Genomic DNA, 17,986 nt, shown 5'->3' with positions numbered 1-17,986 from the left:
GGTTTTGTTTGGAAAGTTTTAGGTAAGACATCCATCATCCATGTATTTAACACACTAGAATAACAGCGAGGTGAGACAGCAACAATTACGGACACCTGAAATAACACGAATTAGAGAATTGGTTTGTGTGTGTGACTGCTCGAACCCTTCAAATGACACTCCAGCTTTCTCTATCTCATCTGCTCAGTTCCACAACATTACTGGAACGAGGTTCCTTGAAAAGAGGACTTAATAAACAAAGCCTTCACAAAAGATAACAATATATATATATATATATATATATATATATATATATATATATATATATATATATATATATAATTTCATATATATATATATATATATATATATATATATATATATATATATATATATATATATATAAAACGAAGAAAGGTGTGAGGGGGTAAATCTAAGAAATGACATTGACTTTGTGATTGGAGTCTTGTCTGTCTGTGGGATGCGGGCGTCACAACACACAACCAGTTTACAATAGGCTACGACGCGTTGGGCGAGCGAGGAGCTGCCTTTAGTCTACCTAGCACAGGCATGGCGTCGGAAACTTGCGGCAGCGTCTCGGTCACCAGATTGTGGAAAACTGTCAGGGAGAGGAGAATGGTAACCCCTGAAAGAGACAAGGATGGCAAAGGAGTCAGTGAGGTTCGGACCGTCTTCATGGTAACCGCGAAAGCCGTCGCCAAGGACGTGGGGCGGCTTTCGAGGTGTAAAGTTATATATTCTTTTTTTTCTTTTTTGTTGTTGTGTTTGTGTGTGTGTGTGTTTGTGTGTGTCTGTGTCAGGAGAAAGCTTGGTGAGTGTCGGGACTCACGGGAGGGTGTTCTCTCGGCGTCCAAACGCCAAGCGTAAGATACCAAGCTGTGTGTGTGTGTCTGTGTCTGTCTGTGCGTGTCTGTGTTTGTCTGTGTGTGTGTGTGTGGATGGATGGCTGCCAGGCGGCGTCTTAGCACCACCGTGGGAAGTAAGGGCGGGGAGGGGGGTGAAGGGGGGAGGGCTGTGTGTTAGGGGAGGGAGGGAGGGTCGAGTGGGATCTGGGGTCGAGGGAACGAAAGCAATACCTCGCCAGCCACAGTTGTTCTCTGTGCTCAGCAAGAGGAGGAGGAGGAGGAGGAGGAAGTGGAGGAAGAGGAAGAGGAGGAGGAGGAAGTGGAGGAAGAGGAAGAGGAGGAGGAGGAGGAAGAATAATAATAAGGTGTTTTGCTTGATTTACTGACAGCACCAGGGAGGAGCAGTATGACGGCCTGGCAGCCATGGGGGGCCAATGAATCAAGGTGGTGTTTTTCTTTTTAGAAGTCTTCGTTGTACATTATATCATGTGGTGATTACAGTGATGATGACCGATGATGGTGATGAATGATGGTGATGATGATCATGATGATCATGATGAAGAACGGAACGTGCGCTGGCGGTGTGTGGGCGTGTTCCACATACAAGAAACGCAGCAGTTGATATAATTATCATTATTATTATATATTATTATATATGTATTTTTCTCTTTTTGAAGTTTTTTAAACACAAGAGTTTATCCGGTATCGTCTACAGAGTTTAGAAATAAATAAATAATAAAGCAAACTACTTCTTTTTTGTATTATATATATATTTGTATATCTTTTTTTATATTCTTTAAGCGCGTCACTTGCATGCCAGTTCCGTTAATTATGATCTTGGATATATATATATTTTTTATAGAGAGAGAAGTAGTATGTAATGAGGATACAAAAAAAAAAATAAAAACACAGAGAACCACCGAATTAAAACAACAAAAAAATATTGAAAAAAGACATTGTGACTATTGATAAGATAAATCTTCTTCATCCCCCTCAGGTCTCCAAGTATGGAATGACTTTGTCAATATTGAAGGAACACCCGTTGCCATGTGCCAAAGAAAAGATGAGGCCATTCCCGCCAGAGTGTATCATGGCAACAGAGGGGGGAAAAAAAATATATATATGGAAAACAGGGGAGAAGGTGGGTGGGTGGCTGGGGAGGAGAGGAAGGAGGTGGTGTGGGTTGGTTATTGTTGAAGGCTGGGGAGATATATATATCTGGAGATCATGCAGAAAGAGTTCAGACGGGGGGATGGGGTGTGGGGAGAAAAAAAAAAAGGGGGGGTAGGGAGAGAAAGGGGGAGATTATGGCCCGGTTTAAAAAAGGGGTGGGGGAGAGCAACATAGAAAATGTAATTTGAGTCGAGCCGAAACATCCGTACAATAGCGAAGGATTAATGGATAATTTTTTTTTTTTTTTTTTAGATAAATAATATATAGAGATATAGCATGGTGGTTGGTCACGACCCCGGTGGAGCTGGGCTTTAGCTTTACCTAGGAGCGGCACTGCGTCGCTTGTTGTCGGCATGGTATCATTCACCATGTTTGAGAATACAGTCAAGGAAAGCAAGATGGTTACCCCTGAAATAATAATCAAATGCAAAGTGTGGAATAAGAGGATAATATCAACTTGTATGTTGGGTTTTTTTTTTTATTTAAAAAAAAAAATGTGATAAAGTACTGAAGGATTATATATATATAAAAAAAAAATATGATGCTTGAACACGATTTTTTTTGAAAAACAAAAAAAAAATTTCTTTTTAAAAATAGGTATTAAAGTGACTTATATATATATATATACTACTTAATGATGGTGAAATGGCATGATTAACTTTGAACTTTTGGCTCCTACCTATTAATGGAACTGACTCACTGGTAGTCGGCATAGACCCGTTAACCATATCAAGGAAGACAGTGAGTGAAAGAAGCACTGTCACACCTACGAAAACAATAAAGAAAAGAAAGAAAACGATAAAAAAATTTAAGGTATTAGCATTACCCAGTGACACATTCAAGGGATGCAGGAGGTAAAAAGGGAGGGGGGAAAAATATATATATATATATACATACACACATATCAGGATGGGTCTGTGTTAGCCGATGGAAGCAGAGAGGTCAGTCAAAAAAGCTTCGTGATGGCTCTACTGGGGGGATGGATGGATGGATGGATGGAGGTGGAGGGGGGATGGAAGGGACAGAGGGGGAGAGGGGGTTTGTTGTTATCAAGATGGAATATACATACATATATACATACGTACGTACATACATACATACACACAGACATAAAGATAAGCCTTATAGTACACAGAAGCTCAGATCCTTAGGAATATAGAAGGATTTCAGTGGGTTAGGATGGAAGGATTTCATCATACATATATATACATACATTATATATATATATATATATATATATATATATATATATATATATATATATATATATATATATATATGAATAGGGTTTCAGATCTGGTGGGCTCTTCCCTTTGAATTAAGATCATTACACACGAATCAAAACCTTTGATAAAGTTGCAAGAGAGTCTGGCCATCGTCAGCTGGTGCCATACCCATCTCTGACTGGTTGATCCCCTGGCGTGATGAGGAGGAGAGCTGAACCTAGCGTATGGCCGCTACAGTGGCTCTTAGGTTCTCTCCTGGTGGCAGTTTCGTGAGTGGACATGCAGAACGTATACGTGTGGTATCTAAAACTACAGTGCAGCTGTGCCATTCACAAGATGACATGATAAGACTAAACTGAATGTCTCCTAAAATCTTCTTTTTATATCTACCCTCTTGCTAGATGACTATGGAAGACCCCTAGAAATCAAGCAATCTTAAATCTAAATCTTATAATCATTTTTGTTCTATGATATCTTACGTGCTTATCTAGATAAGAGATTAGGGAAAGCACTTATTGCTGAAGGCAGTGCCAAAAACCCCACTGTATATCTACAATGCTGCCATGTTCTTTGCTCAAACCGCAACCCCTAGTTTAAGGGGCGAGTGGAATCTACTGTACGCATCGTACACTTGACGAAGATGATGAGCCGTGTTGAAATGATGAGTCTTTCCGTTTTTAATGAGCTTTCGTAGACCAGTGTTATGGTGTGTACCAAGATCACTTCTCAGAAACGTGAAAATATTGAAGGTTACCGAGGTCCGGTAGTGACGTGAGGGTACCAGAAATTTGTCAATTTATTACAAGGAATATTCTTTGGCTCGTTTGATGAAGAGATACGTCTATTTACACTCCAGTATATACAGTTAAGTGATAGAAATTCGCTTTTCATTTAACACCGAAATACTTTTCATCGCACTTTAACATATACAGTTAACTGTTAACGGGTTTTAACGAGATTTGAAATTACATATCTATAGGATTTTCACGATCAGGCATTTGGAAAATAAAATCTGTCATCTTGTCTTGCAAGGATATAATGTTGATAGGATCTGATCTTGTGCCAGTTACTTGACCAAAGAGCCGCTTTAAGTATCCTATAGCGTGAGTGAGAGGGCAGGCTTAGATCCTGTACAGTTGCATTAGAATCAGAAACCAACCTATCATATTTCGAACTGGGATCCATTCTCCTTTTAAACTCAAAGTCTATAAGAGTTTATGGAACAGATTTCTTCATAATCAAGTAGTGATATTGTAGAAAAGAGAGGGTGGGGGAGGGGCGTGTCATACCTTGGTCCTATAACGTTCCGAACCTAAAAGATTCACTTATTTCGAACCTTGTTCATTTGTTTCGAACCTTTAGTTTTTTTGTTTTTGTGAACGAATTCCCTGAGCTCTCTCTTGTTTTTCGTATGGAATGCACAACAGAACATATTTCGAGTCAGACTAAACATTCTAACTTGCTTAACCTTATTCCTTGGAGCGTCGTGGTGCATTTGCTTGGGGGGCTGGAGGGAACTTTCTTCGTTAAGCTCCAAAAGAAAGTTCTGAAACGATGAAATAAGGTCAGTTAAGTGAACTTTAGGTAAGGGGGATATTTCCTCTTCATTCTTCTCAAGTATTTCCCCTAATGGATCTATAATGTTTAAAGTTCCTTCTGCTTTCATGATATAATTGATTCGATTCTCTTTAGTGATACCATTGTGGTATATGTGACAGAAGTTTTATATATATATATATATATATATATATATATATATATATATATATATATATATATATATATATATTTCATACTATTCGCCATTTCCCGCGTTAGCGAGGTAGCGCCAAGAACAGAGGACTGGGCCTTTGAGGGAATATACATACCTGGCCCCCTTCTCTGTTCCTTCTTTTGAAAAAAAAAGTAATATAAAGTCCCTAGATAATTAGTAGATGATTACATAGCACTTTCATCTATTCAACAAATCCCTCCCATGAGATATATGGCCGAATGACACGTCCGCGTTCCTCAAGTAATTCTAACATGTCTATTTACTTGGTCGAAGCCCTGATGATAAAGATAAAGGAATCTCAACTGGAAAGTTCCCTTACGTGAGGCACGAATACGTGATTTCAAAAAAAGATCTCTTTCCTACATCGACTTGGACTCGCTGGTGATCACTGAACTCGAACCAGTGTCGAACGCTCGAAAGTTGACGGTTTGAAACCATGACTCCTCTCTGCCGCTAGATGTCAACTATATGCTTCTTATCACTGTTATCATGAGCGAACTGAGATTAACAATGTCACTGTTATCATGAGCGATCTTTGGCTGATCACTGTTATCATTCACATTAAATCTGGTGATTCAACTTTGTTGTAATCACTGTTCTGTGTTTGACAGATCATAGGTCCTTATATTTCTTCCGGAGGCTCAAAGTTCAGTGAGGTGAAGTGACCGTACGATTCGACTTGAGTTCAGGAGGATGATAATGTTCCCTTGGCCATCCCTCAGCCCAGTAATCAGTTCGGCGGAACTCGTACCTTCAGCTTGCCGGGGGGTCATCATCGTCAGCCCTCGTCTCCACCACACAAAAGAATCCGTCCAGTTGACGTCATTTTTTTGTAGAGAGCATTGCGGGAGTTGTGTAGGGGAGGGGGGGGGATTAGGAAGGGGGGAGGTTGTGGGGGGAGGGGGAGGAAGGTTGTGGGGGAGGGGAGGGGGAGTTGGTGAAGTTACTATAAAGGTCTTTAGCACAGGATGATGAAATTCAGTTTTAACATGAACAACAAGAGAGGAGGAAGTGAAGGAAGAAAAGGAGGAGGAGGAGGGAATACATCAGTTTATGGTCTCAAGGTGTTTGTTTACCAGGTCTTGGGTGAGGGTGTTGGGATGGGCATGCACAGATCTTTTGAGGGAGTAGGACGTGAGGAAGGTGGCAGACTCCAGCGTTCCAGACGCTGCAGGCGACCTGGCAGTGCTGGAACTGCATAGGGAAATCTATCTAGTCACAGCAGCAACAACACATTTTGTTGGGAAGTCTACTCTGGAAGCTGAGAGGCTTTCGAGGTCTGTAGTGAACGAAGAATTGTGTTAAACAAACTTTCTTGAAATAGAAATTTTGTTTATGCAGGATATTGAAGAAAGGATTTCTTGTTTTACAGACTCGGTGTTCGCTATGCCCCTGGTTATGAAGAGATATTGAATGCCAAATTATATCGATTTTTGAGCCTTTGGATATAGTCTAGGACGCGTTCAGGATACGAATGACTGAATGAAAATAATGTTTCAAGATTACGTGCATGAATGAGCTGTACCAGTCGGACGCAGAGGTACAGTCGTGACTCTCTGGTCTAGGCTCGCTCCGGGAGAGGTCATCTACAGCGTCTGGTCCTATGGATGGGAGTGAGGCAGGGGGAGAGGTGGTAGATGGTGGTGGTAGAAGGATACAAGGACATATTCATTCAGGCTGACCCAGCAGTACGTTCTCATACATGCACTTAATCGCAGAGGCGAAAAAGAAAAATAATAGAGAGGAAAAAAAAATTAGTAGAATCATTAAATGCTTATGAATGAAAGACAAGTCATATTTGCCACTGTTGGGGGTGGAGGGAGGGGCGAGGGAGTGTTGGGGAGGTAGGAAGTTCGACATCGAGTCGTCATCAGAGGAGAGTTTAATCAAAGATTAATGATCGTTTATGTGGTATATACAAGTCTTCTCGGTGTGGACAAAGGCTCCTGGCAAGGATCCGTTCCGTTCGAGGCAGATGGAAATGATTATATGGATAAATCAAGAAGGGTTCGAGGGAGAATATGGACCGAACCCCGACGCGGAGGTGGCCGAGGCTGAAGGAGGTCGTCCCCCTCGGTGTCCGAAGGACGATGCTGAGGAAGCTCGTGATTGAGGGGGGAGGGGGTGGATATAAAAATTGGCGTTAACCCGAGGGAGGGCAAGGGGGTGGGGGCGGCTGAGAGAGAGAGAGAGAGAGACGAGAGAGAGAGAGAGAGAGAGAGAGAGAGAGAGAGAGAGAGAGAGAGAGAGAGAGAGAGAGAGAGATGGTTCTGCCCACACCACCACGACCAGATAAGCTGATAACGTTCACTATCATCCTTTTATCCATTGAAACATGTTACCTTTTTTTTCTTCTCCTCTTTGTACTGTTATTATCGTTCTCTTATCTCTTATCTTTTTATTATGAATGATGGAGTGAATTTATGAAGATTCTGATTATTTAAGAAAGTCAGGTGTTAAAGCAACAAGAGGTTCTTATTATCAGGTATAGGTGGGCTTTCAGTGATATGCGAGACCCAGCCATGCAAAAAAAACAAAAAAAAAAAAACAAAGGAAATAGCTGAGAGACATGTAAATAAACACATCATCATCATCAGTAAATTGCCATTTCACCATCGATGGTTTATTATAGAATTTTTTTTTCCTTTTCAAGAAGAAAAAATTATGAATTTCTTTTTTAGAAAAAGAAAATGTTTAGTTAAATCATTACTTAAATATACATGGAATTCTTTTTTTTTAAGAAAAATACCTATGTGTAATTACTGCATATGGTGAATAACGAAGAAAAGGGAGAAAAAATATACAATATATTAGCAATAACAAGAAGGGAGAAAGGGAGGGTTTGAGGACGCTGTCTAGGAAGAGAATGTGTTAGTAACAGCATACAAAAAAAGGGACTTGATTATTCAGAGTCTTGGCTTAATACATAAATAAGAGAATGCTATCATTAGTCTAGATGGACTGTCTCTTCTTTTCTTAGCTTTCTTATTATTCTTTAAACGCTTAAATAAGGAGAGAGAGAGAGAGAGAGAGAGAGAGAGAGAGAGAGAGAGAGAGAGAGAGAGAGAGAGAGAGATAAAAACACAAGAGGAAAAGAAATAATCTGTCAAAGAGTTATCTTAAAAAATCTTCAGTACCAATGAGTAAAGTTTCCAAATCAAAAACAAAAGCACATTGTGTTGCTACTACAGAACTTGCCTGAGGGATGTGGACTGTACAAGCTGCTATATATATATAGAAAGAGAAGCCACGGTCTTTATATATATATATATATATATATATATATATATATATATATATATATATATATATATATATATATAAAGCCGTCAAGGCTCCACACACTAAAGATGAAATTAAAGAGAAAAAAGGTCGTACACAGGCAATATCAATCATACAATCACTCAGCCTAGCCACCAGGCAAGCTCACAGTAGCACAGAGTGCGTGCAGATAACATGCTGCGCTTTGTACCATATGTAATGCAAATTGTACATGAAATATATATATATATATATATATATATATATATATATATATATATATATATATATATATGTGTATATATATATATATATATATATATATATATATATATATATATATATATATATATATATATATATATATATATATATATATGTGTATATATATATATGTGTATATATATATATATATATATATATATATATATATATATATATATGTGTATATATATATATATATATATATATATGTGTATATATATATATATATATATATATATATATATATATATATATATATGAGGAAAGAGAAAGAGTGAGAGCGAGAGAGAGAGAAAGAGAGTGAGAAGGAAAAAAATATATATAATCACTGAAGGGCACACAGACGGTCATACGGGGAACCAATTAAACAATGACACATAAGCACAGGTAAGATTAAAAAAAAGGTACAAACTTCATGGGGTTCCCCACTAGTAGGTCAATGCTCACTGCATCACACTGGACCACACCAATCATGAATGGGATGCATGATCTGTGTCAGTCTGTTCATGTCGTGTCAACTGTGCGTGGAGAGAGTTCAAAAAAAAAAAAAAAAGAAAGGAAGAGGGGAGTGGTGAGGGGAAGGGGGGGTTGGGGTGGGGTAAGGGGGTCGTTAGGGGCTGTTAAAAGAAGGGGGCGGGGTAGGGGGGGGGGAAAAGACACTTCCTTCTTCTGGACGGGGGGGGGGAGGAGGGGGGTTATGGTTGTTTGGGGTCTGAGGGGTGGGGAGGGGGGGTTCGTGGATTATTAGAGTGTTTGTAAGAAAATATAATAAAGGAGGAGTAAGGGGGATAAAGAGAGAGAGAGGGAGGGGAGGAGGAAAGGTGGGAAATATATATATATATATATACATATTGAGATGTAAGAAACAAAAAGAAAATTTGAGTGACAAGGACAATGGGGGAGAGAGAGAGAGGAGAAGAGAGAAAGTGAGAGAGTGTGAGGGAGGGAGGGAGGGAGAGAGAGAGAGATAGGTAAATAAAAATAATTTACATCAAAACCTGTTCCATCATGTAAATAAAGAAGGGGGCGGTGTGGTGGTGGCTGGTGGTGGGGGAGGGCGAGGGAGGGAGGGAGGGAGGGAGGGAGAGTGGGAGGGCCACTCTGTAATGCCTGTAAGAACATTTTGGTAAATCATGAAACCATTGGGTAATGTCATTATCACACATGAGAAATTTCTACTCCCTCCGTGAACATTCCACGTATCTTCGGTCAACGCTCTAGTCTATATATGCTTTTTTTTTTTTTGTTTTTTGGTTTTTTTTTTTTTGGGGACAGTGTACAACAGGCTTCTGTCTTCACCATCTTTACCTATCAGAGGAACCGATTCGGACGTAGCTGGGGTGGTGGCTGACACCATGTTCAAGAATAGTGTTAGCGACAGTAGAATTGTTATTTCTGCAAGTTTAGAACAGGTAGTTTAATTTGTGGGTGTGTGTGGGTGGTGGAATTTTTTTATTTTTTTTATTTTTTCTTCTTAAGAATTCTCTTTCCGCCAAAAAAAAAAAAAAGATAAATAATTAGAAAAATAAAGAAGATATACTGAAGCAAATATCATTTAACATGTGGGTTTTTTTTATATATATATTTCAATGTTATATAAAGAGACAGCCGCCTACACATATAGAAGAGGTGAGTGATATTTTCCCTTACCATACAGAAAAGTTTTCTTCTTGTGTTTTTAAGAAGAGATGATAAAAAGGGGATTTAAAATATTTTTTTTTCTCTCTTATGGCAAAATTATTTTTTTTTTTTTCATGGGAAGATGCGAACATTGCAAAACACTAGAAGATATAAAAAAGAAAAACAAATATCCAAAATTATGAGACACATGAACTCTGAGAAAACCGTGATACTGTTTGTACAACTAGAGAGAGAGAGAGAGAGTGGGGGGGTTGGAATGGCGGAGAGAAACACAAAAAAAAAAGAAAAAAAGATATCTATATAGAACACCTTTGAAAGCTAAGTCAGCTGGTTCGAGCAGTGAACACAACAACATCAACAACCAAAGCAAAGAAAAAAAAAAAGAAAAAGAGAAAAAAAATTATATATACGTATATATTCAAGATGGAAAGGGGAGAAAAAAAAGTGAAAAAAAATTAAGATATATAAATATATATTGACGCTACAACATTCATGAATGAACTATATCTCTAGACTAAATGGCGTAGTCTAGAACGCCATTGAACTCCAATTGGCAGATCATGAATGACTGACTCTCCATTGATCTGATTGGCTGAGTAGGGCGCCCTAGACTAGCTATCGCACACGCTGACTCTTCCACTGACTGAACAAAGAAAATCTTAGCAAAGAACAACAAGGGACTGGTTGCCATACGTACCATAAACAAAGAAAAAACAAAAATGAAAAAAAAAATATGTAATGAACTTCTTATTTATATAATGACCAGTTAGCAAATACTGTTATATATATAGTCTTTTTAAAAAGTATTATTTGTGAGAATAAGTTAGAATGGAATATCTTTGTTATTCTCACCAATAGAGGCTGAAATGGAATCTCATTAGTTAATGGAGCATTTTAAGAGAGATGGATTATTTAAAGGGGGGAGGAGAAAAAAAAAATTAAGGAAAGGAGAAAGTAACACAAAAAATACAGAACTTCCAGGCATTCCAATTCACTAGACTACCTTTTTTTTATGTGAGTGTAGAGCTCTACAACCTGAAACTCACTTCCTTCTTCCAGAGGCTCTCTTGCTTCTCTATCCTGAAGGTGGAAACCTTAAGGCTTGGTGATTAACATATCTATAGTGAGGGTGAAGACAGTGCATGGCACGGACCCCCATTGTGTGTCTGAGGTTTGCTCATGGATGGGTGTAAAACATTAACCTCAAGAGCCCATCCAGATGATGGGGTTGGGAAGGACGTGGGGTTAAGGAGGGTTTCAACATGAACAGGAATAAGTTCTGACATGAACTAAGTGATTTTGGTGTTTCATCTTCAGTTTTAACATGAAATACAATGCTAATTTGACAGTGAATAACTGTGAACTAATGTCTGGGGTTATTATAATATGAACAACAAAAAAAAATGTTTATGGTCAAGGTAAATGGTAATTCTGTGTTATAGATAAATGAGGAAATCCTAAGTTGATCACAAATAAAGAATTGCTGTAGAAATGATTAGTGACCTTGAGGAAAGAACTTCTGCATGGTGTGTACATTTAAGGTGGAATAATCTTTAAAAATTCTAGGATGGATCAAACATTGATGGCTAAAATGTTAATCATAAATGCATGATTAATTAAAAAGAAAAATAATAAAACATTTAGTAACATGAAGGCCACACCAGTTGAAAACAATTATATCCACAAAAAAGGAATAAATGAAAAAAGAAAAAAATATTATGATGAGATACTTTGAGTGCTAACTGATGATGTGAATGAATATGGTATGTGACTAAATTGATAGAGAAAAAAGCCAAGAAAATGTTTCAAAGTTATTTAGATGAAATATATTTAATGAGACAGGACAATACATTGTTCAATAAAAAAGGATAGAATTAAAAAACAAAATATATATATATAATATATATATATATATATATATATATATATATATATATATATATATATATATATATATATATATATGCCATGAAGGACATGTCATGAAAACGGGAAACATGTACAGGGACAACAGGTTAGTCATCTAGTGCACAAGGGTGTGGGCAAAGGAGTCTCAAAGTCATAAATCTCTACATTAATTTAGCATCAATATCTCGAACGATTCACCCCTCACTAACGACACACCCAGCCTCTTACACAGAATAACAAATCTGACAAAGATATGTATGTATATATACAGATACATGTATATATGACATACGAACCTCCAACAGCCAGGATTGAACCCGGGACCCCTGTGTGGTAGGCGGGCGCGATATAGCTAGGCTATGATCTTAACCTACCCTGATATGCAAGGGTCTCGGGTTTGACCATGGCTGTTGGAGGTTTGTATGTTCTATGGAAGTGCGTGTTCATGTGCACCATATTCGTGTCTGTATATATATATATATATATATATATATATATATATATATATATATATATATATATACTCACACACCCAATCACTTCCTATAAAAACCTAATGGCAAACTCGACTGCAGAAGTAGGTTACTTCCATACTAGTGTGAGCCCCTTCTCCAATTCGCACTCTTCGCCTGTCTAGCCTTTTTTCTTCACTTCGTAAAGGCGTCCTTTTGGGCAGCTATACAAACCCATAACAATTACCACAACATTTCTGAAGCTAATTCTAACTCTTGAAGTGGGACAAACCTGGTCCCTTATTCAAAAACCCCTGACAAGAACTTACAGATTGGTAAAAGAACCTTTTTTTCTGATAATCTTAAGGAAGTCTGAATAGTAGTTAGTCTACCATGAAAAGAACTCAGCCCTTCACGATATAATCGAAGAGGAACAGAAAGACAGAAAAAACATTTAGTCATTTATCTGAACATTTCCCGCGACAGTTGATATGAGCCTCATAGACACGAATCTACAATAGTTGATATGAGCCTCATAGACACGAATCTACAATAAGATCATCGCATTATGATCACCCAAATTATACTATTAAGATCATCTACATCCTACCAATAACATTAATTCAGTACTACCATGAGGATCATCCAAGTGCTGCTAATCAAGATCACCAAAATTATACCATTAATTAAGATCAACCAAATCCTACCACTAGGATCAACCAAATCCTACCTCTAATATCACCCACATTCTTCCATTACCATCACCCAAATAATCCCATCAAACTAAGCTAGATTCACACAGATTAAGCTCAACCACAACACTTACCATTAAGATCACACTGATTCAACCAGTAACCTCACCCGAATCACATACCATGAACTTCCTCTTATCCTAACACTAACCACACCTAAATCCCCCCATGGCATTCTGAACCCGACCTTGATGAGGAGGTATCTGGGACGCTATCAATCACAAACTTAATGATGAACCCTATCAGACAACCCTATCATCAAAAGCCACAAATGTTTAGCCAAATATTTCTCCCACAAATATTGAGACCTCCCAGATCGAACCCCGGTTCGATCCCTAGAGTGAACCCATCCGGACCTTAGAGCAGGGGAGGGCCACATGAGAGAGACTTATCATTAATTGATATGAAGTTACATTTTTAAGAAAGATGTCATTATGAACTGAGTAAAGAATCACAAGGATCAATATACATATGTATGTGTACACCAACATAAACACACACCCATCAAACACACAGACATATATAATATATATATATATATATATATATATATATATATATATATATATATATATATTGTGCCCAGTAATCAACTTTTTAGGTTAGACTCAATTGGCAACTATATCATTGCCAAATATCTGATGGTGAATATCATCATGTACTGAATTCACATTCTTGTTATGTATTAAGGATTTATACCAAAAGAAAAAAAGATGAAATTAAAGATAATGAGATTGAAATTCTAGGAGTCCATACTAACCTGTCTATTCTAGATACCTAGTATAAATAGTCCTTTTCTAGTTAACTGTGGTAGGTCAAGTACATCCAGCTCCCACAACAGCATCCCCTCTACACACACACACACACACACACACACTGCTAAACATGGATCTCCACATTTGAAAAATATAAGTCCTTCATCTTCATTTTTTACACATAGTTGATTCGTCAACTTGAGACCAACGTGTGTCTCTACATCCCATCCTCAGTCAGCCTTCTTAACATCATCTGCAACATCCCATCTTCATTATAACTCCCACTCTGTTGCTATATAAAAATCTCCTTGGCCGTCCTATCATCTGCCATGCGTGTTGCATGACTGCACCATCCTAAAAAAAATTTCATCTATGCCCCTCCCCTTTCTTTTTGAACGACCTATGTAAACTACATAGCCTTTTCTCTTCATTTATCGACCCTCCTGATTTCTGAGTATATTGCACAAATTATCCATCTTCATTACTCCTATCGTTTTTCCTTTCGACGCGTCCTGAACGTATTTACACTCGGGCTGCGCAGTTGTACACAGTTATACATCAGCGTTGTAACGAATTATTCATTTATACCAGTCATGCACACCCCCTCGTTCAAGTTTTTGCCATTCAGCAGATCTTTCGTTCCCCTTCCCCCCTCCTAACTCCAGTCTCTCGTCAGACTCTCGCCCTCAACTCACAGTTCTTCACCGTTTAAATGATCTCACACTCGGACCTTTCTCCCATCCCCTTCAGAAAACTCCCATTCCACTTGTATTTCTCTTCCTCATCTTCCTCCTTCTCCCGTTCCACTTGTATTCCTCTTCATTCTCAGCCTGTGCCACTTCCTTCTCCCCCTCCTCGTTCTTTCGTCCCACTTATCTCCCTCTTCAGCCTTAGTCTTCACCTTCTCCTCCTACATAGTACATCAGTGAAGCCGCCCTACCATTCTGTCGAACTCACCCTCTGATTCAGCCGACAGCACCGCGTCATCTGCATACAACAACAGAATTTTTCCGTACGCACCACAGACAGTCATAACCTCCCTAATTCCCTTCCTGTTCCCGTCAACAGTTACATCAACCATTTCTTTAAAACCTTAACCAACGCATCTTGTCTGATGTTAAAAACCTGATCTGAACTCCCTCCTCCTCCTCCTTCACTAAAACCTCTCTCATTCTCTACCAACCAAGGGTTCACTAGGTCACAGATCACCTTTGTTTGTTATAGCACTGGGACAAATATGCACAGGACATTCAATCCTTTTACCCTCCTTACGGCCTTCGTTCACTCATCAGGAACCAGATCGCTTCTCCGTACTTTCAAGCATGTTTTCTAGATCTACTCCACACCAGTTACACCTGCAAGCTTCGCCAGTTCGCTCACCGCTCCACCATAACTCCACTGACTTTTTCCTCTGTTACTAGTATATTCCGAGGATTGTCCCGTGTATCAACCAAACTAAATCAAAGTTTATATATATATATATATAAACCTATTGTAACCAAATCAGGCTGGGCCATATCACTTAACTTATACGGAATATAATCTATAGGTAAACCAAACTCTTTCCAATGGTTCTTCGTTTCCTGTCTTAGTGAGATGGCGCTGGGAACATAAAATCAGTGGCCTCATTTGCTCGCATTCACTTTCTAGCTGTCATGTACAGTTCCCAGAAACCAGAACTCATCATCCACAGACATGCCCTACAGACCAATTCTACGGTCTCCCTGATCACATATCATTCCCTAGTTCTCCTTACGGACGAGAACATCACCTCCCATACAACACTTTGATACAATTTGCTCTACCGTCCTAAAAGTTCAGACCCTGGCACCTCAAAGCCTCCATTACTCTACACTTACATTTCCCTCCGGTCTTCCGTTCATCCTTACTCCTTCCATTTCTGCCACACGGATCCCTTTTTCAGTCTTTCTTCACTCATCCTCTCCATATGCTCAAACCATTTTCAGCATACACTGGTCAGCTCTTTCGGCCAAACTGAGTTTACTGCCACACCTAATTCTTACACTGTCATTCCTTACACGAGCAACCTTCCTCACACCAACACGTCCATCCTCTTCCACTCTTTGCATCCCAGACCCAAGACTCGAACCTATACAGTATCGTCGGGACTCGTATTTAACTTAGGTTGGATAGATACTGTGTGAAGAGGACTTAGACTTGGACAGTCGAACTCTTTGGCTTTTCTGACTATAGGAATAGTATTATATATATATATATATATATATATATATATATATATATATATATATAATTATCCCAGGACTAATATCTATGAAAGAATCCTGGCGTTACACAACACCTTTCTAAAGGCTCATGCAGCCCAAGGCTGCACTGCATCCAGTAGCAGGGAAATCTGAACTCCTTTGAAGGGTAAAGTTCTATGAGGATATTATACTCCCAGTGACACAGTGTCTCGCCAAAGGTGGATTTTCATTCACGGTGAAACCTCGAGCAGGAGTAGTCCGGTAACACCTTGATATATATATATATATATATATATATATATATATATATATATATATATATATATATATATATATATATATATATACCTGCCTTAATCTCTCATGATTCATGAGTTAAGACGGATATGAATGAAGCTGGCTGGAAGAGTGAGGAGGGCCACACACACACATACACCCAGCCTGACGGTACTATACGGTGTTTGCAGGACCGACGCTAGCAACAAACACTTTGGGGACGATGACGAGGAAGACTTTCCTCAAACGATGTGTTCATCTCCTCAGACGGTTCATTCTCGTGTGTCAAGGGTTCGTTCACAGACCTCACACTCCTGGAACTGCTTCTACTGCCCACCCCCTCTACCCAGCGCCCTCCCATAACCACCTCAGTCTCCAATACGACTAACATCAAGGAACCTCACTTGACACGATCTCTGATTCATACATTCTACTGTACTGAACCCCTCAACTGTGTACCGTCATCTACCCGGATAGTGTTCGAAGCGTTTCGAACTCCCTGAAGTAGCAGACCCTCTTGATAACCAGGGAACACACACGAGCATGACGAAGGTCTCCCACCACACAGCAGCTGTGGTGGTACATGGTTAAGGGGAAAGCGATCATCGTTTAGACGTGGTATTGACTGACCTCCGCGCTACACAGACGTGTTGTGGACACGACGACTCACTCCTTGGAACATGATGTTCCCTCACGTGCAAGAAACAGTAGATCTGTATCTTACTTCATCTTTTACTATCTTGAGTCTAATAAGATGTTTTCTGGACGCAGGACATATATAGGTGTTACCGGACTCGGTAGGGAGTTAACAACACAGCTACATCATCGTCGGCGGACGGTAAGGAGTACACAGCCTCGTCGAAGACCTTCCCACCAACAAAAGGAACTCACCTTACCCTGCTCTCGCGTAGAGCACAGACTCGAAGGTAAAGGAGCCTTTTAAAAATGGTTTTGCGTTTACAGATATTATATATATATATATATATATATATATATATATATATATATATATATATATATATATATGAGTATATGTATTGCCTAATAGCCAGAATTGCCAGCTAAATCTTTCAGATTTCAACCACATTAATATCAATCCAACGTCAGTCAAATTAACACATAAGATCGTATCATACTTGTACATTATGCTGGGGAATATGACGGTGTAGGAACCGTGTGTACTGGCGTAGTACCTTTAGAAGTGAGGTGGGAAAAAGGATGGTATGGGAGAGGAAGATATTACACAGGAGGGGAGAAATCAGAGTAGCAAAGCAAAAACTGTAAAGCTGGAAGAGCGGGACGAGATGGTGTGGTAGAACGGTAGGTGAAGCTGTTGTGGAGAGGATGTGGAATGTATGTAAGGGAGGATGGATCAAGGTGGGTGATGACATGGACGAAGGCAGTGACTGTTCCGCTGTATAGAGGGAAAGGGAC

The 17,986-nt window shown here is 39.1% G+C and overlaps 1 protein-coding gene and 1 long non-coding RNA gene across 25 annotated transcripts in view; one reads left to right on the top strand and one right to left on the bottom strand.

The window, feature by feature from the left end:
- The window catches only part of LOC139756155 (uncharacterized), a 113,507-nt gene extending 105,248 nt beyond the window's left edge, over positions 1-8,259 (top strand). The window contains exon 3 of one of the 2 annotated variants that reach the window (XR_011714279.1): positions 6,391-8,259. This is a non-coding gene — a long non-coding RNA (uncharacterized lncRNA). Of the gene's footprint in view, positions 1-1,842; positions 2,334-6,390 lie in introns of those variants that run through there. The other variant, XR_011714280.1, reaches the window with a different exon arrangement.
- LOC139756152 (neuronal acetylcholine receptor subunit alpha-7-like) overlaps positions 1-17,986 on the bottom strand; it is a 586,121-nt gene that overhangs the window by 96,901 nt on the left and 471,234 nt on the right. For 9 of the 23 annotated variants that reach the window (XM_071675307.1, XM_071675320.1, XM_071675306.1 and 6 more), the window contains one exon: positions 539-625. The exons of 5 other annotated variants lie outside the window; for them this stretch is intronic. In XM_071675307.1, the coding sequence (XP_071531408.1) occupies positions 539-625 (87 nt within the window). Of the gene's footprint in view, positions 1-538; positions 626-2,339; positions 2,427-2,697; positions 2,785-9,851; positions 9,939-17,986 lie in introns of all 23 variants that reach the window. 9 more of the 23 variants (XM_071675317.1, XM_071675310.1, XM_071675324.1 and 6 more) reach the window with 4 other exon arrangements.

The sequence above is a fragment of the Panulirus ornatus genome, chromosome 20 (genome assembly GCF_036320965.1).
Source record: "Panulirus ornatus isolate Po-2019 chromosome 20, ASM3632096v1, whole genome shotgun sequence".
In the NCBI taxonomy this organism is placed as follows: Eukaryota; Metazoa; Arthropoda; class Malacostraca; order Decapoda; family Palinuridae; genus Panulirus; species Panulirus ornatus.
Note: the sequence above shows the minus strand (reverse complement) of the source record. Positions and strands in the feature narration are given on the sequence as shown.